Below are 27626 nucleotides of genomic sequence, written 5' to 3'. Positions count from 1 at the left end.
CTTAGGACTTCATTTATATGTGATGAACTTCCTCACCAGCCAGACCTTAGTCCAGGTTCCACTGGATTGGATAGGTCAAATCCAGAACTATGAATGGCACTGCAGATCTGGTTCCCTTAGGACAACTCCACATGTGCTCTCTACAGCTTTGCCTTATCACAAAGTCGAAACTGGACAAAAAGTTTCTATTGGCTCTAATTTCTCTAAGACCAGACTTTCAGCTTCATTCACACTGGTGGATGAATCAGGACAGATTCCTGATGGTTTCCCCATGCAAATGACCCAACTCCCACTCATATTTGTTTATCAATGTATTAGATTCTGGTTCAGGTGCTCATTTAGAGCTGGAGGATGTAATTCTCATGGTTATTGGACTTGTGATGAATCATCCCTCCACATCGGGGCCTTGAGTGGCCGAGTTGTCTAAAGCGCTCTCCATTATGATTCACTGCCATCTCACCACTATCTGCGTGGGTTCGAGTCTCGGATTTGGCCAATGTGGGTATGTGAGAAAGCTTGCCAGTAGCTTCTCGTGGGTCGGTGGTTCTTTCTGGGGTTTTCCCGGGTTCTTCCTCCACTATTAATACTGGCCACCATGTATAGCCTATCATGTGCTGAAAAATGGCGTTAAACCCTACAACAACAACAACATCCCTCCACATATACAGCGTTGAAATGAAATCCGTATTTCCAGTATTGTAAGGCTGCATCGACTGAGTGAGGGGTTGATGTGATGTGTCATGGTCACCTCCAGCAAGACATCCGTCACAGCATATCACTGATGTTATGTATAACTGTTTTCAATTTTGGCACTTCTCTGTAGATTGCATAAGAAATAGGTCTTTACAAGCTTTAAAATTAATCATGACAATGAACTTGTGCACAAGTTTTTAGTGGTTTCCCATTGGATGATGTGAGTCAAGTGGGTTCTGTTGCGACATGAGGTATTGTGAAAAATGTCACAAAGGAAGTATTGCAAAATCGGTCAAGTAGGAAAATAGGGTGATGTAGAGACTTGTGTATATAAGGATGAGATCTGATCAGTTAATTCATTCTTATTTCCAATATTCTTGTTTTAATATCAGTTTGCAGATGCGCTTAATGTTGTGCTTAAATATAATCTGAGAGGAAATGTTTGGATTATTGATTGGATTTACAAAGTGCTCATGGTACTTTTTCGACTGAAATATTATTCTGGGATTATTTTAAATTTATTCAAAGGAGTTCATGACAGTGCCAATGTGATACAGATTGACTGTTGGCAGATCAGCACATTCAAGGAACTGGAATTCATTTGGAACTTCAGCAGACCTGCTAACCATTATGATTTTTGCCTTAAGTCTTATAAAAATGATCTTGAAAAAACTGATTTAGGGATTAAAAGCAAAAACTAAAGAAGTATGATTGTTTTGGTAAAACTCAGATAATTGGCTCCTCCATGTTTGATTTGGATTCAGGTTTCACATTAGATTTTGGTGGAGTTAGTCAGGAAACCAGGCTAACTTTACACTGGTACCTCAGATGCTTTAAACTGCACATATTATTTCATGCAAAGCGCATGCATGTTGAAACTGTAGATTGTAGAATTTGTTTTTAAAAATGGTGTCCAGGAAGCGATATATGTTGAAGATGAAAGGGAAAACCAGCTGTGTAAAAAGTGGTAATAATTGGTACAAAAGAATAAAAAGGAATATTCAGATTCTTGTGAAATAAAATCAGGAAAGACAATTATATATATTGAATATCACAAATCAATTTTAGTATGTCTCAGGACAAAGATATGATTGCTGCCTTTATATGAAAAGGAAAAAAATCCAAGAATTGCATCAAACTGAGAGATAGCAACTAGCCATTGAGCACCATAGGGTTCGGAAATGAAGTTTTTGCAACTGTACTAGAGATAAATAAGGTGTACTTCACAAACTTTTCAGTTATCATAATGTTTACTGTCACTACATCACTAGGTTTGGAATCCAACATTACAATAGCAGAACATATGTTTATGCCATACTGAAAACTGGTCAGATTTACTGAATAATGTTAGGTTTGCATTACTTTCTTTGGATTTGTTTAGAACTTTTTAGGATTATTTTGGATTTAATTCATAATACTGTAAGTTCCTCTTAAATGTTCATGTTATAACTTAGAGACATATTTATTAAATTCTACAAAATTATTTATTTTGCTTCATTCTGTTTTAGTTTAAGAATATGGAGCTGTAACAGAGAGATTGAGAAATTTAACATATACCTTCTTTTTTTATGTAGATTTGTAGTCTTCTTTGCTATATGTCTCGGAAAAGATTAACTTTTGAACCAACCACATTTCTTGAAAAAAGATTTTAGAGGAAGAGTGTATATATAGACTCTGGTGGACACATTTGTGACCGTGCTGAACACCACGCTTCCTTTTTATGTTTCTCCAATCCCAAACCAGAGAGCATGGGTACTGGATGCATTCAGCTTTCAGTGGGATCGTATGTGCACATATTTTTTTGCACCCTTCCCACTGCTACTTTGATTCTGTGAAAGTCGGAACTTCCACTGCCCATATCATTCTTATAGCCCCACTATGACATCAAAAATCCTGGTACAGCAGTCTTCTAGAACTGTTGGTAAATCAATCCAGGTCTTGACATCACAGGAGGGATCTTTTGTTGCAACACAGGAGCTACCTCCTACACAGCCTACACATTTTCATTCTTCATGCTTGGCTCTTCTCAGATGATACCCCCCCCCCCCCCCCCCCCCCCCCCCCGAAAAACAAGTTTTTCACCCTGGGTTGCTGGTTGCATCATTCAGGTCAGGGGAACTTCTGTGTCCAAGATCTGTCACCCAGTTGGACTTTGTCTTGTGTTTATGGTCTTAAACCTAAACCCCCCTCTGAACCATCTGAAACTTGTTGTTTGTGAGAAGATGCAGTGAGATTCATGAATTGCCTGTTGATATTGGTGGCTGTTTCTGGTTTTATGGGAATTAAGAAGATATTCTTCCCAGGAGGACATCATAAAGGCAGTAATTTGGAGATCAGAACAAAGCACATGCTTTTTTTCTCAAGGACCCATAGCAGTGGCACAAGATGTGGCCTAGAGGAACATCAGAGTTCTATAAGTGCGTCTTTCCCCCTAATTGCGAGTATTTTCCACATTTTCTGTTTTTCATCAGTAAACACATCTGTCTGCCGACCCAACTGACAAATTCAGCTACACAAAAGTGACAATTAAGTTATTGCTGTTAATAAAGTGTAGTTTGATGGGTGACCCCCCCCCCCCTCAAAAATACCTACATCTCATTGCAAAGAAAGTCAGACTAAGTACCATGCCAAAAATTACCCAGTGTACAAAACTGTAAGGCAAGAAGATTAGCTGAAGTGACAATAGCGATGGTATCTTTTAAGATAAATGGTTGAATTTTACAAAATTAGAAAGAACTCAGTGTTTTATTCAGTGTTAATACAGACCCTAATGCTTACACAATCCCAACTAGGTCACACTGATTAAAGTACATGTAATGTTCATTTTTTAGACTGATTTGAGACAAATTGTTTATAAGATGCCACCAGGTCTCTAAGGCAGTTCTAAGAAAACTGCAATGTTCTGGATGGCTTTTAGCATCCACATCCTTCCCAAGTGGCATTATGGAATTGAGACACGTGCTAGTAATGTATATTTTTATGAGAATGTTGGCCAAAATTTTTTGCATGCAGGTGCGGATGTGTATTTTATTACAGCAAGTGTTAGTGTTATGTCAAGATATGGTACGTTATAAACCTGAATAAATTTCGGAAACAGAAGGTGTGCTGGTACATTCAACTGACTTGTAATATGAACTGACTTGTAATATGCATCTTTCAACAACACATTTGCCAAGTACATTGCAGACATGAATTTTTCTAAACCTGTGTATATTGCTTTAATTCATGGCCTAAAAATACTTCTGTAAATTTGTATCAAGGAAAAGTCTGAATTTTCATTTATAGATAAATGAAGTGTGTTGAAATCACACTTGAACAGTGACAGTGTATCGTAGAGTCCAGTTCAGTTTATTTTAAAGCATGTTGAGATTTAGATTAAAATTTGCAATGCAGTTCTTATTGTCACTTATTTATATCTATCCAGTAACAGTTTCTTGTTGTCATGGTGACATAAAATGACATTGGTTTTGTTTCTCTTCTGTTTCATACAGAACAAAGATGGCAAGGTAATGACCTTGACCTATGCTCAATGGTAACATTGAACTTGTAGATCTTGTAGTTTTGGATCTGCGCATGTTTCTGTTTCACCTTGTACTGGCATCAAAACGAGTGCAAAATGTCATTATGTGCTTCATTTGTACAAGTAACTAGTTGCAAGTATTGATAATGCCATTTTCATCTTGACTATGAATATAATGCTCATATGTTTATGTTCTTCAGTAAGCAGTTATACCGAGAAAATTATAGTCATCAGTCAAATAGAAAAATTCCCATGTGAACCCAGAATGTAAAGTAATATATAATGCTGAATTGGGTTCTTTGAGACGCTTGTGGAAAAAAAGAGCACAAGTTGAGAGAAATCTGCATTTCACTTGATGTGTGTGTAGTATGCAGATAAAGTTACTTATGTACAACATAGGTACAACATGGCCAATACACAAGTAATTATTTGACTAATTTTGACAGGTTTAGAACTGAAAGTTAGCCATCTTATTGCAAACTTTGTTGACTGATGATGCCAGTGCTGGGTATTGTTTGTGTTAATTTTAGGCACAAAGTAGCAAGAAAAAATTACACCCAACATGAAATCCCAGAAAAATTCCTGATTTGTTAAAACTTTTGTGGAAAATGTTAACCTAGATTTGTTTCATGTAGTCAATACTGTATATACTGATAGGTAAGTCAGATCCAACTTCAAACATCAATGACCTAGATCTGTTTTCCCATAATTAATAAGCAGATTAGGGTGTAATTTGTTTGTTCTACAGATTGGTCCTCACATAAACCCAGTTCTGCTAAGCTTTGTGATGGCAGATCTGGTTCTTTGTAGTTTAATCTGACTAGTACACAAGTATGTATGATATGTGCTGTATTTATATGTTTATAATGTGTACTGAAATACAAACATAAATCTAGATCAGTCACTGAATCATGTCCTGTCCAATATAAATGGCCACACCCAGATCTGTCATTGAATCATATGCTGGCAGATACAAACTGGCTACACCCAGATCTGTTATTGAGTCATATGCTGGCAGATACAAACTGGCTACACCCAGATCTGTTATTGAGTCATATGCTGGCAGATACAAACTGGCTACACCCAGATCTGTCATTGAATCATGTGCTGGTAGATCAGGGTCACTTAGTTATAATGATTTCTCCTAACTGACAAGAAAGACCCTGATCTGCTGGCACATTCTATAACAAAGCTGTAAACTTTGTTTATAAAATGAAGCATGTGACCCTTATGAATGGGAAACAGATTACCTGCTCAGTTGTTTTTAACATGTGATTTAACTGGAGGTAGGATTTGATCCCATTTTGGATATTTATGTGCATTACAGAAATCAACAAGCACTCTTCTAATGGGTACCAGAAATGTTCTGGTAGTCCTTGCAACTGGTGCAGTGATGCCTGGCCAAGTAATGAGATTAAGGCTAGCATGTATACATATTAGGCTGTTAATTGGTCACTTTTTTGTTGTTATCTGGATAGTTTAAGCCCAGTGCAGGATGAGTTTTTTGAGGTATCACAAGTAATAAAGAGATTGAATGTGATTATGATGGCTTTTGAGTCTTTGATTAAAAATCTACCATCCTATTATGAGATAAAAAGGAAAGACCCCAAAAAAAATTGTTTCAGCAGAAATGATTAAGTAGTTTAAAAAGTTTGAAATGCCTTGTTTAATTGACATTGTGTTCAAGATACTTTAAATGAAAGTTTAATAATAACCAAGCTGTCCTTTGCTCACAACTAAACTAGTGTAATGCAATACTGGTTAAACATATTCAGTGGCTCGTGTGAACAACATCGAAAATATGAAGAGAAACTATATAGCAAGACACACTTTAGATGCTAATCAACATAAATACTGCTTATCCGGTGAGTAAGGAAGATATTATTAGAGTACTTTGATATGTGGGGAAAATATTCTTTACCTGAAATATTTGGAGAGCTGAATAAACACACAAGTCCATTTAATATGATTTTGCTTTTTTATCATTTCATATTTGAAGTGCAGCAGTTGCAGTGTCGTGTGACAAACAGTAAATAATAATAGGCAATTTAGGGAATATAGAAATTGTAGTCGGGGCTTGTGGAATTCAAGTCTGGGAATTGATTCATTTTTTAGGGAATTGATTAATTTTAGAAAGAAACAAATTGTAAATCAAATATAACTATTTTTGTTCAAAAGTGAACATGGTTAATTCTGCTGCCATTTTTGAAGATTTTGTATTGCAGATTGTTTAACATTTATCAGACATCTGAAACATTTATTTGGTCCACTATTCTTTCCTGTCAAGTTGTATGTATGATTGTATAGGGTTTAATTGCACATTAGCACAATCCTAGAGATATAGTGGTAGCAAAAAGTTGCTCAGACAAAAATCAAAAGTAAGAACTGAAAACAACTTGACCTTTTTATAAAGCACACACACATACACACACAAAAGTTTTGGTTGGAAGCATTGGCTTTCCTTAATCCTGAGTACAGTTTATTATAAACCCATTTCAGATTTCTTTCCATTATATACAGTACGTACAGTTAAACACACCAACTTGTTACATTAATATTTGTTCAACAAGGCCTAGATAAAAAAAACTACATTGTTGCTGCAAATGTTTTGCTGAGCTCATGCATGAGTAGAAAGTTCTAAATAATCTCATTACAAAAGTTTGACTTTGTTTTTATGTTGTTCATTTAAAGTTTTTGTGTCGGAAATATGATTTGTGTTATGTTACAGCTATTTCATTTTCTTGCATGAATTATGAAATGGCAAAACGTAGTGATCACCTTGATAAAAGCTATGGCATAGACTGTGGTATTGACACCTCAGAAAGTGTGATTAAGTTTCTAGATAGTCTTCTGATTTTACTACACTAACAATTTTTTTGTTACATTGTTGCATTAACTTATCCAAGTGCTTTTAAATTTGAGTTGGTTACTTCAGAAAATAATAAAAAGCTGCATGTAGTTTGGGATAAATCAGATTAGGAATTAGTTTACATTGACCAAAATCCAGATCTTGTGCAAATAAGCAGTATGGTTTCACAGGTGAACTTGATATGAATTGGGTTTTTGTATCCATTTGAAAATTTGGTCCATTGTCACAAGCCACGGGTGATAACCCATTAGGCATCATTTTGATGAGAAAGTTTCCCTGTCAACGAGCCATCGCACATCTTAATGAGTCAAGACTTTTTAGAAGTTTAAAGAACAATGTCAAATTGATGTTTTTTTTTCATTGGGTGAGGCCCAGGTAATCGGTACTGTCAAGACTGAAGCTTATTGATACATTGTCATACCAAAGAGGAGATGCCAGCAGATATTCCTTTAAGGCTGTAATTATATTTTGCAATAAAAATGTTCCCAGGGCTCATTCAAAAATTGGTTTTCTTAAGTGTCGAAAATGTAAAGGCAACAGCTGATGGTTGGTCGAAATCTAGTTGGGGTAGTGACGTAGAAATGTTCCACATCTTATGGCCAATCAACAATCTTCCTTATTTTGGCAACGACGTGTAGCTCTCTAGAATGGAGGTTTCACCAAAATGGATCAGAATGTAGGTTGGTTTAAATTTAGACCATTGGTATTTTTTTCATCTGCAAGTTACTGACATTTTTCTCATGAAAAATAATTACATACTTGTAGAAATATCTGCTGGCATCTTTACTTTGGCATTTAAGAGTACAGTCGAACCCACTTATCTCGACCTCGGTTAACTCGCCAACCCTATTAAGTCGATGTTTTTGAAGTGGAACCTCCAAATTCTCTCTTTGTCTTAGCATTTTCTCATCGGTTATGTCGATTCTTTTATGTCGCCGAACCCTAATATCTCGAGCACAAAAGAGGGCCAAATTTGCCACTTAACGTCGGTTATCTCTATCCCCATGACCAATCGCCGGCTTTTGAAAATGTTAGTTATCGATGCCACTTCACCATCTCACTACCGTATTTTCACGTATATAAGACGCGTCTTATACAAAGTTTTACGTACCCCTCACCCAGGGTGCGTCTTATATTAGTGGGCGTCTTATCGAAGTATTTTTTAACACGAACAAACGGTACAGTGTGTGATAATGAAGGACGATTATTGCGGTCGATATTCACGTTTCATGATTTTCATTCCTAGTTGTAAAAACAATTGGGTAAGTGTTCAGTAATTACCACGTGTACCAATCCAATGCAGGGCCTGGGATCGTCCTGGGCTTCGCCAGTGTCGCAAATTGCGATTTTTTTCATTGTATCAAGTGTGCAGTCAGCACAGGCAAGCACATCTGCATGTGGCAATGACAAAGAAGATGAAGAAGATGCGGATGAAGATTTGGACCCAATTCCCTCAGCTGGTGAGGTGGTAGAAATGCTACAGAAAATTCGACGGTATGGTTCTTTTGTAGGAGATGAAACTGTTTTAGACAGCATAAATAATAGTGAACCATTTGTTTTCAAGCAGACTGTTGAAGGCAAAAAGCAACAAAGCATTTTAGACTTTGTAAAGAAACCATAGTAACCGCATGTACGATACTTTTCAGAGCTGTGTCAGAGTGAAATGACTCACGAATTTAATTTTGACACTGGTTAGCTTTTTGTAAAAACGAACTACACCCCGCACGTTTTTTGTGATTTTGGGAGCGATCTTTGTGTTTGCAATGTTGGAGAAGATAATAAAGGTTTGTATCGAGAATCGACGGTGGTTTGTATTGTATACTGGTAAATCTCTGCTGTTAGTTGGTGCACATATGCCTTTTGTTGTTAGCAAACATGTATGTACATTTTTATAGCATGCCGATCGCTTCATCAAACAAATTGCGACAACGCTGTTGTGTAAAAAAACCTCCAAAAACACGTGCATGTACATTCTGATTTATTAACGCACATCATGTACATAAAGAAATTTCAAGCACATGTTAATATATTGCCGCCATATTGGTTTTCGTTTATCTCGATCATCGGTTATCTTGACGCTTTTTGGCAAACCCCCAGGCCGGCGACATAACCGGGTTCAACTGTATTAATAAAGCTACAGTCTTGAAAATACTGGCCATCTCGGGCATAACAATATCTGACCAAATGAAAATCGTAACATTTTGACAGTCTGTTAACTTCTCCCATATTTGACTTATAAAGGTGTATGATAGCTCATTGAAAAGGAAAAGTACGACGCCTAGATTACTTGAGGCTTCACTGTAAAGGTTAATGCCACTATGAAAATTAAAGGGTTATGTGTGGAACTGCAATTTCTCAAGCTACAAACATGATCATGTGTATCTAAGGATCCATGTAATAGAACATAATATTTTGATGGTTTAGACCCATTTTAGTATCATGATTACATGTGGTGGGGCCCCGAATGGCCGAGTGGTCTAAAGCGCTCACCGTTATGGATCACTGCCATCTCACCTCTGTCTGCACGAGTTTGAGTCTTGGATTTGGCTAATGTGGTTATGTGAGAAAGCTTGCCAGTAGCTTCTCGTGGGTTGGTGGTTCTTTCCGGGGTTTTCCCGGGTTCTTCCTCCACCATTTATACTGGCCACCATGTATAGCCTATCTTGTGCTGAAAAATGGCATTAAACCCTACTACAACAATAACAACCAGTGGTACTTTAGTAATGCATAAGGAGTGGAGAGGAGAAAAGTGCCGTGTGGAGTATAATGAGGACAGGGATGAGTAACTCTTGCAGCACACACTTCCCGTGGATGGATGCTTGCAAAATATATTCCCAGAGTCCTGCACTCAACACTTTCAATGAAAGATAATAGGATAGTTGTTAAAATAACTTTTTTGTTCTGATGAGGAGTAGTGTAATATTATTGGCAACAGTGTATTCCAGTCCATTGAAGGATAGGGAACCAGATATTGCACGAAGGCATACAATGGATATGAGAATCAAACCATTTGTGTGCACTGCTAAGATCCAAATGTTTAATTAACCATTGACAGATACTTGTATGAAGGAATGTGTACAATAAAGCCAAACACAAAACACCATTTTTTGCTGACTTGCTTAAAATTGAACATGTTAATCGAACATCACTAGGAATCATATAATGAGGTGTATTGAAGGAAGCAAGACTGATACTGGTTCTGTAGTTTTAACGTTTTGTGAGACTTTATTCCATTTGCTTGTGAAGTAAATGTCTTGAAATTGTTTTTATCATGAAATTGTGCTATAGTTTGAATAATTATATCAATGCATGATATTGCAATGGTTTTTCTGCTTTGCTCACAAAAAATAAATAGTGTTGTCACTCACAGCAAGAGCATGCAGATAGTTTTATTTATTTTGTATTTTTTCCCCATTTGTTTAAAAATTCATATTTTATATTACATTTATGTGCATACAATTTATTTGGGATATTTGATTGATTTTCTGAAACAAAATATTTATTTTCATGATTGCAGTATGTATTTAAAAAGTTAATAGTATGATAAATGTACTGTTGTGGAAAGTCTTTCTGTAAATTGAAATATCTTTTTAAGACATCAGATTGTCCCTGCTTGAGGTAAACTGGTCATGCCAGCACAGCTTTTTAATTTTGTTTACAATGAATTCATTTTGTTAGAATAAATTTCCAAAATAATTCATTTATTGTAGGTTGTTATATCATGCAGCGGTGAAGACAAAATGTTTTGTTTTCACCATTTGTAAGATGTATTTAACGAGAAAGATTAAATTATGAGAGGGAACTCTAGTCTCCAGTCTGAATCAAATACAAGACCAGAGGGGGGAGAAGGGCAAATACATCTGTAGAGGTTTAATGATAACATTCAGAATTCAACAAACAGATCTTTAAAAAAAATCTTGCATTGAAAATATGTTGATAAAGAGTATATCTAAAAGATCTCTAAAACGTTCACTTGAAGGTTCTTATTAAATGTTATCCATTTATATGTATTGTATCTTTTCCATGTAGACTAGTTTTATTTTGCTCTCCTATTGTGATTAGTCATTTGGTTCTGCAACCAGATGTTAAGGAGATGCCAATCCATGAAAGGTAAGGAAGTCAGCTACCAATCTGATGTTAAAATATTGGCATCTTTTAATATTTTTTGTCAGCTTTTGTTTTAAATGAATGACTTTATTAGTAAATCAATAGCAGCCTAAATCATTATGTTTGCACCAGAAATGGCGCCATGATGATGTGCAGATTGGTGCAAGTCGGGGTCATATAATGTTTAGAGGGCCTCAAGGGAGAATAGTCCTTGACTAATGAGTCACCCTCTATAAATAAAGCATTATTATTATTATTATTATTATTATTATTATTTAGTAATGCAGGATTTTAAAGGGCAATGTACCATATTGTTCACAAGTCAAGTTCAACTGCAAACTGCGCAGGCCCAGCTCTGCTATTGCATAGCTCTAGCAGCTCAAGTCCTATACATGTTCAAGATGGTCACTGTCGCTTAACTGGCTTGAAACAGCTGTTCCGCTTTTTGTGCCGTTTTCATGATATATGTGCTTGTTGCCTGTCTTTGTCTACGTTATTGTGTTTGTCATATATTGGCTGTCCAGTTCGTATATGTTTCTTCATCTCCTTGTTTTGGAAACGAGAACAATTAAAATTTTTCTTCGCTGTCTTGCTCCACTGCTACAGCTTCCTTTGTTTTTGAACAAACTGCCATCACGTGATACTCGCCAGTCAACCCATTTATGCTATGATGGACCCTCATTAATTGCTTTCAATGACCACTCCTTGGCTTTTCACACTACATTGTTCTCCAGACTAAATGAACTGGGACTACATTCATCATTACCTAAATGTAAACAGAAGGATGAGTTCTAGTTATCTCACTTATGCCCTTTCCGGCTCAACAATAAAAAAATTTGACCATTAGTTTAGATAACTTAATTCAAATCCCTATTAAATTGTCAACCTTTGTGCCAACTATCCAAGAAATACCTCAGCATATTGCATTATTCAATGCCCAGTCAGTAGGACCAACAGAAAAGTGCACAGAAATAGTTAATTTTATCAACGACCAGAATATCGACGTCTTTTTCCTGACAGAAACATGGCTAAAAACATCAGGCGATGAGCCCAAGTGCGCGGATCTAACACCCACTGGTTACTCCATCAAGTCATTTTCCCACCACTCTCACGGATATTGAATTGCTGTCATCACAAAGACCTCTCATGATCTAACGTCTTAGCCACACCACAACATTCAATTTCGACCACACATCATTTGAACTAGTCCAAACCACACTCACACTGGAGCAAAGGTCAGTCCATTTTTTCTGCCTATACCACCCTCCTCCTAGTAAAAAAAACAAGCTGACTGAATCTCTCTTTTTGGAGCAGTTTCCGAAATCTCCTGGAGTATGGAAATTCGATGGGTGGCAACCTGATTATTCTTTCACTTTGGGTTCTTCCTCCACCATTAATACTGGCCGCCATGTATAGCCTATCGTGCTGAAAAATGGCGTTAAACCCCACAACAACAACAACTTTCACTTTGACTGTCCTGGAAACCCAAACACATAAAAACTCATAGATTCCATTAATGTTTTCAACCTCAAACAGTCAGTTAACCAACTCACCCATAAACATGGTCACATTTTAGACTGGATTCTTCATAGACCTGATGATAACATTCTACGGTCCTCACTGGTATCCCATGACCTTGCATCAGATCACCTCTGCATTATATGCCATCTTGACGTATCAGTCCCTAACCCTCCACCTTTATCTGCTACTTAGAGAAACCTCCGTATGATAAATAGAACCAAACTAATACATGACACCCAAGCAAACCTAACAACTTGCTTACCTCCAACAGCAGAACAACTCGATAACTGCCTGCGTTCATTGCTTGACAAACATGCCCCAGCTACCAAGTGCAGAGTATCAGTTCATAAGTGTTGGAGACCAGCTTCGCATTGCTAAAGAGACCACTGTAAAGCTGAGAGGCTTTGGCTTTCCACCAGGCTCACTATTCATAAGCAAATCTATGAAGCCGCTAAGAAGAACGTCACAAATATAGTCCATGCAGCGAAAACAGCCCACTACAGTACTAAGATCATGGGAAGTTCCAGCTGCAAAGAGCTCTTTGAGACTAACAAGCTAATGTCAAGGAACAAATCTACACCACTTCCAACTACCTTCTCTAGTCAACCTTCCGGACATGTTTGCAAATTTCTTCCGTGACAAAATACAAACCATTAGAGATAAGCTTGACACCACAATTTCAGTTGACTCATCATACCATACAGTTGGGATACTAAATGTGAGCGGCAACCAATAGCAGCATTTGAACCTGTCTCTATGGATTTTGTATGTACAATCCTGATGAAGAGTGCACCAAAGTCATGTGAACTTGATCCAATTCCAACATCACTGTTGCTTGAGTGCTTAGATCCAGTATTGCCTTCACTAACTGATGTTATTAATACCTCTCTCTCATCCGGGGAATTCCCGTCATTTTTCAAAACTGCCATTGTAAAGCCTCTGCTGAAGAAACCAACACTAGACCATAACGATTTAAAGAACTACCGCCGAGTTTCTAATCTCCCATTCATATAAAAAATCTTAGAAAAGGTTGTTCTATCCCAGCTTGTTTCTCATCTGGATTCAAACAGTCTTTTTAGCAATGTACAATCTGCATATAGCCCTTGCCACAGTACTGAAACTACTCTTCTAAAAGTAGTTAATGACATCCTCTCTGCTTTGGATAGTGGAAAGATTACATAGTCCTCACCCTCCTTGATTTGTCTGCAGCATTTGACACAATAGACCATGATATACTACTTCACTGTCTCCAGCATGTATTTGGCATTCAAGTTATATTTGGTCAGCAGGACACAAATTGTATCTGCAAATGGAATACTCTCCAGCCCAGTTAATCTATGTTGTGGTGTTCCACAGGGGTCTGTTCTTGGACCTGCTGTCTTCATTCTGTACACTCAGCCGCTCTCAAGTGTCATAGATCATCATCCAGTGTCTCACCAATTGTACGCTGATGACACCCAAATATACAAATCTAGCCACCCAAATGAAGTTGATGCTACCATCCAAGGTGTAGAGAGGTGCATTTCTGATGTGAAATCATGGTTGACATGTAACAAGCTGCAGATGAACGATGATAAAACTGAGGCCATTCTGATCACAACACAAAGACTTTCTCATTCACATCCTTTACCTCAAACAATAAATATCAGCATCACCAACATTAAATTCACACCGTCAGTACGAAACCTAGGTGTTACTCTGGACAGTACTCTCACATTGCACGAACATGTCATGAACATATGCAAGGCTGCATATCTTGAGCTGAGACGCATCAGCTCCATTCGCAAAAATCTTTCAGATGATGCCACTAAAACACTTGTGTGTTCCATAGTACTTTCAAGACTGGACTATTGTAACTCAATTCTGTCTGGTTCATCTCAATATCTACTCCAGAAACTTCAAAAAGTTCAAAACACAGCTGCTTGGATCATACTTAGAGTATCACGATCAGAGCACACCTCCTCGCTGCTCTGTACCCTACACTGGCTATCCATTTGATCCAGAATCAAACACAAAATTTGTTCTCTGTGCTACGTTTCACTGTCGGACTCCAGTCCAACATACCTATCTGACCTCACCCATGTGTTCACACCATCAAGATACTCACGCTCCTCTCCTGACTTTCATATACTCATTATTCCCACTATGAAAACAAAGTCATATGGACAACATTCTTTTGCATACCAGGGCCCAGCAACGTGGAATGAATTGCCCACTGAACTTCAGACACAAAGACACAGTGATCCCAATCAAGAGTGCTCTTAAAACTCACTTATTTAGACTGCAAGAACAAACTTAAAGACCTAATAATGTTTCCTACCTAAAATATTTTCAGCATGTTTCTTTTTTTGTTTTCTAATTTGTTATGTTTGTTAATTTCATGGTGTTTGTTTTTTGTAATCATATCATATTATGTTTTTTCTGTTATAGGTGTTGTCTAATGTTGTAAAGCGCTTAGAGCTTCGAAAGATTAGGCCCTATACAAAGTCCTCATTATTATTATTATTATTATTATTATTATACCAGTTTCTTAGGAGCAATGATGAGAACAAAAAATAACATTAACTTAGATCTGCTGGCACCTTTTGTAACAGCAGGTCAGGGTCTATGTTGTTTCCATTTAGATCCAACTTATAAGTGAGTGTAGACCATATGTTTATATTTATCATACTGTATGGATGAGATTTATTGGCACTTTAACTTTTACCGGTTCTGTAGTGTCAAGAAAAAGTATGTAAATACTAAAGTTAAAAAATTTCTAAACTCTTTACCCTTCTGAATGGAAGTACAGTGCAACCCCGCTATAACGCGAATTCGGATATAACACGATCGTGGCGTGGCTCCCGAAATTTCGTATATTCAATCGCACATGAAAAAATATTTGTTGTTCAATGTACATGAAATAGTGTATAAAAATTTATTATCATTATAGGGAAGAGATCGGGTATGAATTTTAATTTGATATGATTGTGGCATGGTTCCTAAAATTTTAAAGACTTGTATGTGTATTTTTCTCGTAGCGGGAAAGAACATTTTTTTTTAGTATGAGAAATAGTGTGTGAAACGTTTATTATCATTTTGGGGAGGAGTTTGCATATGAATTTTAATATGATATGATCGTGGCGTAGCTTCTGAAATTTAACAATATCGCCAGGTTCTTGAAGTGTTACGCCAAATTAAACATTATCGGAAATGTTACTTATACTTGTCCATGAGTAAAGTCAGTAAGTCATCTTTGTGATTGTCTTCAATTAATTCTGTATACAGTCGTTGCTCAAACAATAGCTAACATGTGTTTCTTCTTTAACTGCATACACAGCCAAGCAGCAGACAGTGCGGTGGTTGATAAAAGATTCTCACAATTTAATAAACATTTAAAAAAACGAAAGCCGCCAAGATGTTTGCTGGGCTTGGCGGTGTTATTGGACGCAAACAGTTGACCAGGAAATGTGGTTGTCTTTATTAGCTGGAAATTGAAATGGGTATGAAATTGTACATGCATTCAACGGTAAATTTTTTTAATAAAAGTGACTCATGACCATTGCAGGCCTACTGCACTTAGTTATCGGGTTTTACATGGGTGTGGGTTTTTCTTATAACTTGTTATTAATTTCTTATTTTTTATAAAAATATTTTACTGTTATGGAAAAGCAAGTTCACAAACGCAATTTGGTCTCAGCAGAGATCTTGTATGAATTCGAATATAATACGATCGTGGCATGGTTCCTGAAATTTTAAATACATGTACTTGTATTTTTCTCGTACCCGGAAAAATACTTTTTTTAAAGAACGAGAAATAGTGTGTAAAATGTTTATTATCATTTTGGGGAAGAGTTCGCATACAATTTCAAATCTAATACGATCAAAGCTTTGCTTCTGAAATTTAACAATTTCAGTAGGTTCTTGAAGTGTTATGCCAAAATAAACATTATCGGAAATGTTACATTTTACTGATCCATGAGTAAAGCCAATAAGTCGTCTTTGTGATTGTCTTCAATTAATTCTGTATACAATCGTTGCTCAAACAATAGCCAACATGTGTTTCTTCTTTAACTGCATACACAACCAAACAGCAGACAATGCGGTGGTTGGTTAAAGATTCTCACAATTTAGTAAACATTAAAAAAAACGAAAGCCACCAAGATGTTTGCTGGGCTTGGCGGTGTTATTAGACGCAATCAGTTGACCAATAAATAATGTCGTCTTTATTAGCTGGAAATTGAAAGGGTATGAAATTGTTCAGCTTAAAAAATTTTATAAACGCGACTCGTTACCATCGCAGGTACTGCACTTAGTTCTCGGGTTTTACAATGGTATGGTATTTGTTTATGAACTCGTTATTAATTTCCTATTTTTTTATAAAAAATATTTTACAGTTAAGGAAAAGCAAGTTCACAAATGCAAGTCGTTCTCTGCACTTTGCGCAGTGATTAGTATAGTAGTTTTCACACGTTTTTTCGATATTCACAGAATCTGATGTAAAAGTTATATGCATGCTGAAAGCATGTGTTGATTGTTAATTATTCTTGCTGTGGTCGTTCAAACGAATAGGCGTACAAGTGTTAATTATTGGAAATTTGCAATGGATAAATGTACATGGAAACGCATATGAGACAATTTTGCAGTATGAAATTTGTAAAGACACCATTCATAGACCCTGGAACGTAATGAACCGTACACGTGATTTGTCTTTCTTAACCTAATTTTGCTGTTAATTTTTCCCATTGAATTCAGACACATGATGATGTGTGACAAAATTATTGAATAGTTTAAATATGTATGCAATTTTGACAATGGAATTACATGTATTATGGATTAATTGCAAGCTCTGACGGTCCGATACCAGACGGCAAGTAAACAGCGTTGATACTCTGTTCATGCTGTATATTAGACGTTGAATTAAGACACAATCATCTGGGGAAAAAAATTATTAATTATTGTAAATATGTTTGCAATTTTTAGATGGAATTACATGCATTATAGATGAACTGCATGCCACGATGGCACGATAGTAAACGGTGTTGATACCCTATTCATCATACACATTAGACATGAAGACACATATATATGCCAATGAGTTGTTCTCTGAATAAAATAAAATACTGTAAAACCCCACATTGACCTGACCCCGATATTAACGCGATCCAATTTTCTGGACCCCAATTATCACGTTATAGCAGGGTTCCACTGCACTTCATTAGGATAAAGAGAAATTGAGAAAAAAAAAACCATGTCATTGATTATCAGTTGGTGAGCCATAGTTGTAAAAATAGTCTGGTACCAGTTTCACAAAATGGCTCAATTTCATTTCAGAGACTGCATTATTCACAGTCAGAAGTAATTACAATGTTAGGGTGATATTAAGAAAAGAGAAAGTAAATTGTAATTTGTGGAGTTGGCTGTAGTTGAGTTCCATTATGGTGGAGAAGTGCTGAACAGAGTAAACTGAATCTCTTTCAGATCTCAGCAGCTGTTGAGATTAATGCATAGCAGTTAAATGCACTTTGAGGAAGTCTTACTTATGTCATTTTCATATTTCAGAATCACTATTTTTGGTTTAAAATCCTGTCATAAACTTTGTATAACACACTGAAATAACATCCTTCAGTATAATGCAGTGATAACTAAAAATGTGTGCAGTTTTATGATAAATGGAATCTTCAGTTTTTCATTTGCTGTAACTTTATAATTCTACAATAATATGGTTCAGTTCACTTCATAATTGTAATATCTATGAACAGTAAGATAAGATCTCTCTACATGTGTTTTTTTCCCCATGTTTAGCTGAACTCGTTTGAGCAACTGTGTATCAATTACACCAATGAGAAACTGCAGCAACTGTTCAACAATACCATGTTCATCCTGGAACAAGAAGAGTATCAGAAAGAAGGCATAGAATGGAAATTCATTGACTTCGGTCTTGATCTACAGCCCACTATTGACCTCCTGGAGAAGGTGAGATGTTGGAATATTTACATTAAAATGTAAACTTGATTTAAGCAGATAAATAAATATGGTTAGAGCTTATACAATATCTATGGTAATTGGAAGCAGATAATAAATATTCAGCTAAATTCCCAAGTCAATAAATGTCACAGCTCCACTTCAGTCTTGTTGCTTTTCTTGCTTGGGATAAATATAAGGGGAAAAAGAATACAGGATTCCTTACTTTAAAATCCCTCATCATAACACTGACTTGCATGTAATGTGTGTATGGTCATAGGGTAGAGTAAATTGGTGAAAGCTTTATCACTTTTCACTTTTTTGTCATGATTAAATGGTGTGTCTCACATTGGGGGTCCTTTCATCATGGTCAAGATCACAGTTCAGTAATTTCATTTCCTGTCACCCTTCACCTTCTGCTCTAGAATGATAAAGCCATTAGAAAGTAAGGAATGAAACTTCCTATACTTGCATATAATCACTAGAAGGTGTACCACATACCACATTGGGAGCTATATCTTTAAGGCCAAGGTCACAGATTAATATTTTTTTATTTTCATCACACTTTTTCTTCAGATCCATAACTTTGAAGTCATTTGAGATTAAGGGACAAAACATAGTATACTTGTACATCTTCACTGAAAAGATGTGTCATACCACATTTGGGATCTTGTCCTCAAAATCTTCATCATTACCCAGTATTTTGTATTTTCCATCAGCCTTTTCTATCTACCTTGTAACTTTAAAGACATTTGAGATTTATGGATGAGATTTGGCTTGCTTGTACATCATCTCTGGAAGGAGTGTAATGTTCCACATTGAGGTGCTAACAAGGTCAAGGTCGTAGTTCAATATTTTTTGTTTTCATCACTTTTTCCCTTCCACTACATAACTTTGAAGCTTTTTGAGATTTATGGATAAAACATTTTTTAAAGTATATTGGATTATTGGAGCTGGGAAAGTGTTAATAGAGATACCACTGAGTGATTTTGAACCCAATAATGGTGTTAAATACGAGTCCAATGCACATGCTGGATGGTCAGAAGTAGATGGCAAACCCTCAGCTCAATGGTAGTTCAAAATTAAATGTAGAAAAGGCAGACAAACTTTCCAAATTAAAATACAGACAATTTAAAGATAGAATGCAATTTTCATTTCTTCTCTCATCACAGTTTAGTCCTGTGAGTCATGTACTACAGAACCATATGACTTGTAATGTAACTGTTGTAACATCTCTCATTGTATTTCTTATACATATTGACCCATGAGATTAGGGTAGTCATCACCAGCATAGCATTCATGCACAACTGCTCGCTGACTAAAATCATTTAAGTCTTGGGATGAAAGTTTGGGATGACGTTCACAGGGTTTTACATCGATGACTTTTATCCCAGTGACCTCATTTTGACCAGGTGGGACCCATATGAGCAGTGCAACAGGCTACCTTTCCAGGTCACTCTGTAGCCTTGTAATGTCACAGGTTTCTCTACTTAACTGGATTTGTGGGAATTCAAATGTTTTGGTCCAAGTCCACTTCCCTTCCTTGACCTGTAATGACACTACTCCGTATCCCACAAAAGTCTCAAGGAAGCTTCACATAAGGAACTGTAGCCAGGTCAAAACCTGATGGTTACTCCCACAAAATAATAACTTTTCTCCTAACATTATTATTGGGAAACATTCTTAAAGAGGAAATAAATTTTCAGTCAAATCTGTTTCTTTGGTAATACTTTATCAATTTATAGGCACATTACTTCCGTGCCCTCTCTGCAGTTACATACCTTGAAGGGCATCCACTTGCACTCCAGTTGTAAGTAATGATTGCCGAGATTGTGTGCCAATCCTAGGCTAGACCACTCTTGTCCAACTGTATCTCAGCAAGCAAAAGTTTTATTTAAAGCAATTTTATTCCAGAGACAAGCCAAAAGATGTGGTTAACATCTTAAGCTTGGGAAGCCTGAATTTGTATGGTTGTAAATCTTCCACCTTGTATTATGATCAGGTAAGAATTATCAAAGAAATATTCATTACATTAGTTGGTTCCTCATGTTCAAAAGATTTCTTCATTATAAAGACAATAAAAAAATCTTGATAAAAGACATCTTGATAAACAATTACTATAACGGACTCTGTTTCATTTAATGATTAAAGACAATTTCATTTTCAATCATAATTTCAGCCTATGGGCATCCTTGCACTTTTGGATGAAGAGTGTTGGTTCCCAAAGGCTACAGACAAGACTTTCGTTGACAAGCTAGTTGCCCAACATTCCACACATCCAAAGTTTGAGAAATCAGATTTCCGCTCGGATGCAGACTTCAGCTTGATTCATTATGCAGGAAAGGTAAGTGAGAAGTAATCAAGTGATTTCCTGTAGCTCATTATCCTACATGTAAGGTAGATATGGTAATGGATATCAAATTATATTATGTCCTGTTACAAATCCTGCTACAGTGGTGTGTCACTGTTAACTCACCCTATTGCAACATGGTTCAGGTTTTTTAAAATTCATTTTAATGTGATTTTCCTTATAATCTTTTTCACATTTATGCACCTGCAATATATCTTAAGCAGACATACAGGTCCAATGAAATTTGCACCATATTATCAAAATTAAATAGAGTTATAGCCCCTGTTTGATTTAGCACTTTGAATTAATATATTAGTTCATCATGTGGTTCATCTGTTAGTTAACCCAAGTTTGTTAAAGTCATTTTGCCTAAACTACTTGAAGGATTGTCCAGAAACTTGACACATACATTTATCACATGATCTAGTTAGTCCTAAATGAAAATGGTGCTGCTTGGATTTCCAATATTGCCACCACAGCAACCATTATTGACAATTTTATCACTACTCTTGAATGGCTGGTGGTCATATCAGTATCGGGATTTCGTGAGAAGACTTCTTATGATGTCAGGTTGTTTTTGTTTTGTTTTTAAATCAGATGAGTTCTTATGATGTCTAGTTGGTGTTTTTTCACTACTTATTCTGAATGAATGGTCATATTGACATATGGACTTTCACTAAAAGGCCTTGTATTGATTCACTGATCTTAAATTAAAATGTTGCTTGTGTGATGTCCAGTATATGACCATCTTGAAGATCTTGTTTTCTTTGCTTTTAACTGGAAAGTCATTTTGACATGGTGTTTTCATCAGAGGAGTTCTTTTGGTGTTGAGCTGGTTCTAAATGAAAATGAATAACCCTCAATATGGCCCACATGGTGACTTATCTTAAAGTTTTTTTTTTATCTCTGCTCTTCACAAATGGATGGCTATATCAACATGGGGATTTCACAAATAGATTTCTTATACATATTTAGTCCTAAATGAAAATGGTGCCTGTTTTATATTCAGGATGGCTGCGATGATGACTGTCTTAAAAATTGTGTCACTATTCCCGCTGAATAGATAATTATGACATGGGGTTTTCACCAAAAGACTTCTAATGGTGTCTGCTTTGTCCCAAATGACAATGGTGCCAATCTGATCTCCAATATGTCTGCCACAGCAGTTGATTTGAAAATCTTTCCATCACTGTAGAGTATCCAAAATGGTTTTTGGCACATAGCACATAAAGGGAAGAAATGGTAATTCCAGGAAATTCTTTTCACCCAGTAGAGCATCAGTTCAGTTTACTTACTTTTGTTTTTAAGACAGATTTCTCTGTAGAAAGTTTTGTATACACCACATTTTTACTACAGGTGGACTACTCTGCAGATCAGTGGCTGATGAAGAACATGGATCCCTTGAATGAGAATGTAGTCTCACTTCTACAAGCTTCATCTGACAGCTTTGTTGCCAATATTTGGAAGGATGGTAAAGACCACTGTTACAGTTGTGCAGGCTGGAAAAATTTATGTAGTATCAACTTTCTCTGAATTGCTTTTGTTCTTAAATTGTACAAAACTCCTTTTTTCCTTTCCATGTTTGATGCTGATGACTGCTAAAAAGTGGCAATTGTGTCAAAGATTCAGCAGCACTAGCTGCCAAATCCTTTCAAATCTGTGCATGTATGCAGTTATACCCCAAAAAGTTGCACATAAATTTGTCCATTGTGTAAAATCTTGGCTGTTTACAGTATGAGAAACAGATGGTATTTTTATGTGCAAATTAAGCAGTCCTTTATTATAATGCCCTTAATTATAACAAATCTGGATGTAACTTGATACAGCTGTGGGCCCTTTTAGCCAATATTTATATGATTCTCATCATACCATGGTTTGGTATATACTGCATTTAACCATTTTTCATTATAATAAGAGAGTGCTTGTACATAGTATGTTTTGCTAAAATCTAAATACTGCAAAATATGGATAATTATCATTTCTATCAGCCTCTGATATTTAGGTAAGATTCTTTTGCAATGAAACAGAACTTGATTGGGGATGGGGCGTGTGGCCAAATGGTCTTAGGCACTCTGCCTTGTATAGCCATGTAAATGTAGATCAGAGAAATGCTTGCAACGCCTCTTTGTTATTCCTTTGTTATTCTTTTCTGAAAACATACCTAAGCACTAATATTTCACAAAACCAACTGAATAGTTGACCAGTAAGAAACCACATCAGCCTGACTTGCTGTAGAAACTTAAAGCAAACAAAAAAATCTGGTTTGGATTACCTTGATAACAAAATTTGTGCTGCAGGCATTCTTTACGGAATAGACCAGGCATCAACATGGATGAATTTCCATATCCTAAGTAGTCTGTCATGATGGACTGCAATGTGTCACATTATAGGGAAAGATGCCTGTAAAAAGCATGTTTAAACCCAAGGCCTCTTTAATTGAGCGAGATTTAATTTTAAAAATAATTCTTTAATACAGATTTGAATAATTCCTATTATTTATGACCCAAATTGACAGCATCCTGGCTTGTTCTAATGATGCCGTTCTGCCCTCAGAGATGTCTGCTGTTACTAAAAATAGAAAAACCTTCAATCGGAATCAAAGAATTTAATCAGAGTTGTATAAACATTTTTCTGTACAGCATCCACCAAATTTAATAGTGGATTAGCATCATTTCTATAAGGCCCTAAAAGTTTCACTCAAACTCATTCTAAATCTTGCAGTATTGTAGAAGTTATTTTTTGTATCAGCAGCCAAGTTTATGGCAGATTGGCATTAATTGTTAAAGCTTAAATGTTCTTAATGCCATGATACTTTCTGTCAAAATTTTTTAATTGTGTTGAGTGGTTTTTGATAAGTCATTCAAAAGAATTTCTATTTTCAGTAACTAGCCACATTTAATGGTGATTTTTTTGCATTGTTTGTATTGGAAAACCCTTTATTGAAAGGATCAGAATGCTTTTTATCCAGTTTGATCAAATTCAGTTTCTGTGGAGAAGTCAGAAGATTTTTTTAAAGTTTTTTAAATTAAGAGTGGCCATATTTCAAGGCACATTGGCATCATCTATACAAAATGAAAGGCCTTAATGCCAAATTTCATTTTAATGGAAGGGATACAACACAAAAAGTAATCAAAGTGTTTTGAGTAACCACTTTCAAAAATGAGATATTGCAAGTGAGCCTCAGTGAGAAGACTGTTACTACACTAGGTGATCCCTTTGCCTATATGGTGTAAGTGGCAACCTAGTTGTTTGGCTTAGGGGATAATGAATTACTTCTTATTAGCCAGATTGAGCAACCAACTCCTATGGCACTCCAAATTTATTGATTCCTTGTGGTGGCTGCTTAAGAGAGCTTGCATTGTCGTTGTTACTCTTGTAAATGAAGATTGAGCTGTAACTATTCCTTTTTTAAATGAAATTCTGTTTTAATTAACAAATTCTTTGGTCACAATAGCTTTGTTTCAAATGTGTTCCACAGTAGTTTTGTAAATAAAGAGGTAGTACTTTACTGTTTGTATGAAAACCCATGTTTTACTCTAATTCAGCTGAGATCGTTGGTATGGGAGCCGTGGCAGGAGGGGACACAATGTTTGGATCTCGCACCAGGAAAGGAATGTTCCGTACAGTTGGACAGCTGTACAAAGAACAGCTTGCCAAACTTATGGCAACGCTGCGCAATACTAATCCCAACTTTGTCCGCTGTATCATTCCAAACCACGAGAAGAAGGTACCAGTCAAAAGACTGATTTTTAAAAAATTTACAAATTTTACTTCTTATAAATGGCTTTCCTGTAATTTAATGATATGTTGAAGAAGTCTTTGTCACAGTTGAAATTTTTAATTTTATTTTTGAACCCAGCATAAGTTAACTTTAACTTGGATCATTGCTAGATATTATATTAAAAATGCACTCGTATGTCACAACTGTTCCTTCATTAATGTGTGTGCAGATTTCATGGTGGGGGATAGGGTACCAAGGGCTAATTTCAAAACTATCTTTCCAGTATTTAATATCTTACCTTTGAATTTCAGGCAGGAAAGATTGAATCTCTATTGGTGCTGGAGCAGCTGAGATGCAATGGTGTATTGGAAGGAATCCGTATCTGTCGTCAGGGCTTCCCCAACAGAATCCTCTTCCAGGAATTCCGTCAGAGATATGAGATTCTTACACCCAGTTCCATTCCGAAGGGTTTCATGGATGGGAAAAAGTCTGTGGAAAAGATGGTATATTGTTTTGTTTATTATTGTTAAGTCCACAGTAGATAAGCAAGACTTTGCTATTGTTTGGGGAAAGATATGTCATCGGTGTTGTCAACAGCATTTCTTTTTGCTGCAGGCTTTTCTATTGAGGATAAGCTTGAGATGCCAGTGGTTCCATTCTTATCTTTTCCTGCTCTTTAAACAAAGTGTCAACTTTACAATATTATATAATTAAAATATACCTCTATTCCATCATTCCTATACTTTATTTAGGAATTCCTGAAATAGTCATTCATGGGAAAGTGTGTAAAATCTGTTGAGTGGCTTGAATAGACAATGATATGTTTATGCCAGTATTCTTTCCTCAATGCATACAGCCTTGCTTATACAGTGTAATAGACTTAAGAATTTTGCATGTGATAAGTAACAAACACACTTCATAGGAATTAATATTATTCATAGATCTCTCGATATGACTGGTGACACATCCAGGCTAGAGAATCACAGTAGGTCAGTTATTGTTGTTGGACATGTAATCCATGGGTTGCTGGTTTGATATCTGCCAAGGCCAGTCCAGGCCAGGTGCATTGAGATGTCTTTGTGGAAGGCATTTAGCTGCCTTGGCATGTTATATGTGTTGAATGTGTCATTAAAACACGAACAACCACACAATCAGTGTGTCAGAACATATTTTGGAAAACAGAGAATGGAAGGGTGTGGATAAAGGGTAGTCATCTTTTCAGCTTGTTTTACAAATGGTCAGATTACAGTGCCTACATTAACCGCTCCGGTGGCTTAGTGGTTAGAGTGACTGCCTCGGATGTGGGAGGTTGCGGGTTCAATTCCCGGCCGAGTCATACCAAAGACTTCTAAAAATGATACTAACAGCTGCCTTGCTTGGCGCTCAGCATTAAAAGGTAAGTGTTAGGACTGGTTGGCCTGGTGTCAGGATAATGTGACTGGGTGGGACATCATGTCTGCAACATGATGCCCCAGTGCTAGACATCACTTTAAACTGCCACACTGTAGACGTCATAGTGATATGATTGGAAAATTATTAAAGCTACGTTAAAAATCCAAAACACACACACAGTGCCTACATTCATGCAGATATACAATGCTGTCGGGCATTTCTGCGCACTTAAGGTTTCCGTCTCCAATACTGAAGCAAAACGCATACCGAATTCGACCAATTGACGAAAATAAAATACAGCAATGCTTACCATTTGAAAAAAGAGGCAGTTGTCACCAGAATATTCTGTTCAAAATAATATTAATTTTGGACACAGGGGATACCACCCCCCGTGTTTTCCTGACTCGTAATATGTTGGCCAATTCTGTGCACAGCTTTGAAAAGATGTAATGTTTATCCATTAGGCTATAGAAATGAAATACATTACTTTGGACTGTTTCTGTCAGCAGTTCAATTGAGTAATTAGGTCAGGTTTATAGCTAGTTTTACAAAATTCAACGTAACAATGCCAATAAATGGCAAGCAATATTAAGCAAATTAAACCAATCTAAAAAATTAGTCATGTTCAACATTTTATACAAAATAAGCTATTATGGGGAAGCGAAACAACAATGATAGGTATTAATGTGTTTACAACATCTTGTTTATGGGGAAAAATTACTAAAGAATTTAGAAACAGTCAATACACAGAAATTTCATGACAATCCAGTTATAGCGGCAAGATGACATGTTGGGTAGCAGACGATTTTGTATGTGTGGGACAACTTCTTGCAAATATGGAAACTTGGATTAAAATGCAGAATTTTTTTAAGTTGTACATTTCCATCTTTTATATAATGCATTTATTTCTATGATTCTAACAGTTTCAGTTGTAAATAGGATTTTCTGGGCTTGAGGTTCATAAAGTTCATGGAGTGGGTCTTCATGTTGACATTTAGAAATCATATTTTCATATGCATTTCAAGTCAGAATGTGGGATATTTTTGTACACTTTATAAATATCACTTTTCTTAAAGTACAATCATTCTTTCTTGATGCAAGATTGATATTTGACAAAATATAACATGAGATCCAATGTTTACATTGCGCAGATTTGGCCGACATGATGGTATACCTCAGATGTCAGCTTTTAGGCACTATTATTTCCATGTTGTACATTATTATACATATTTATCCTACACCCAGTATTACTTGCTCAAGGATTGGAATGAGTTTCAGTTTCATTGGGTGTTGAATATGTAACTGGGGACTCTCCATCACTCCATCAAACACATTTGTTTCTCCGGTAAATACATTGCCTGATCACATTACATTAGGATAGCTTTCTTGTTACCTCTGATTCAGTCCTCCCAGACAGATGGAAATTCTCATTCTGTGTATGTTTGTCACATCACAGGAAATTAAGAATTATCAAAAAAAAACAAACTAATTTGTTCTTTCACAAATAATG

General features: G+C 36.2%; 1 protein-coding gene across 7 annotated transcripts in view; it reads left to right on the top strand.

The window, feature by feature from the left end:
• LOC149803270 (uncharacterized) overlaps window positions 1-27626 on the top strand; it is a 350601-nt gene that overhangs the window by 170195 nt on the left and 152780 nt on the right. For all 7 annotated transcript variants that reach the window (XM_089952935.1, XM_089952932.1, XM_089952930.1 and 4 more), the window contains 5 exons: window positions 18495-18665; window positions 20833-20997; window positions 22360-22474; window positions 24549-24730; window positions 25036-25227. In XM_089952935.1, the coding sequence (XP_089809061.1) occupies window positions 18495-18665; window positions 20833-20997; window positions 22360-22474; window positions 24549-24730; window positions 25036-25227 (825 nt within the window). The remainder of the gene's footprint in view (window positions 1-18494; window positions 18666-20832; window positions 20998-22359; window positions 22475-24548; window positions 24731-25035; window positions 25228-27626) is intronic.

Source organism: Sinohyriopsis cumingii, chromosome 3 (assembly GCF_028554795.1).
Source record: "Sinohyriopsis cumingii isolate HCF-2022 chromosome 3, ASM2855479v2, whole genome shotgun sequence".
NCBI classification, from domain to species: domain Eukaryota; kingdom Metazoa; phylum Mollusca; class Bivalvia; order Unionida; family Unionidae; genus Sinohyriopsis; species Sinohyriopsis cumingii.
This window is presented reverse-complemented; position numbering and strand designations above follow the sequence as displayed.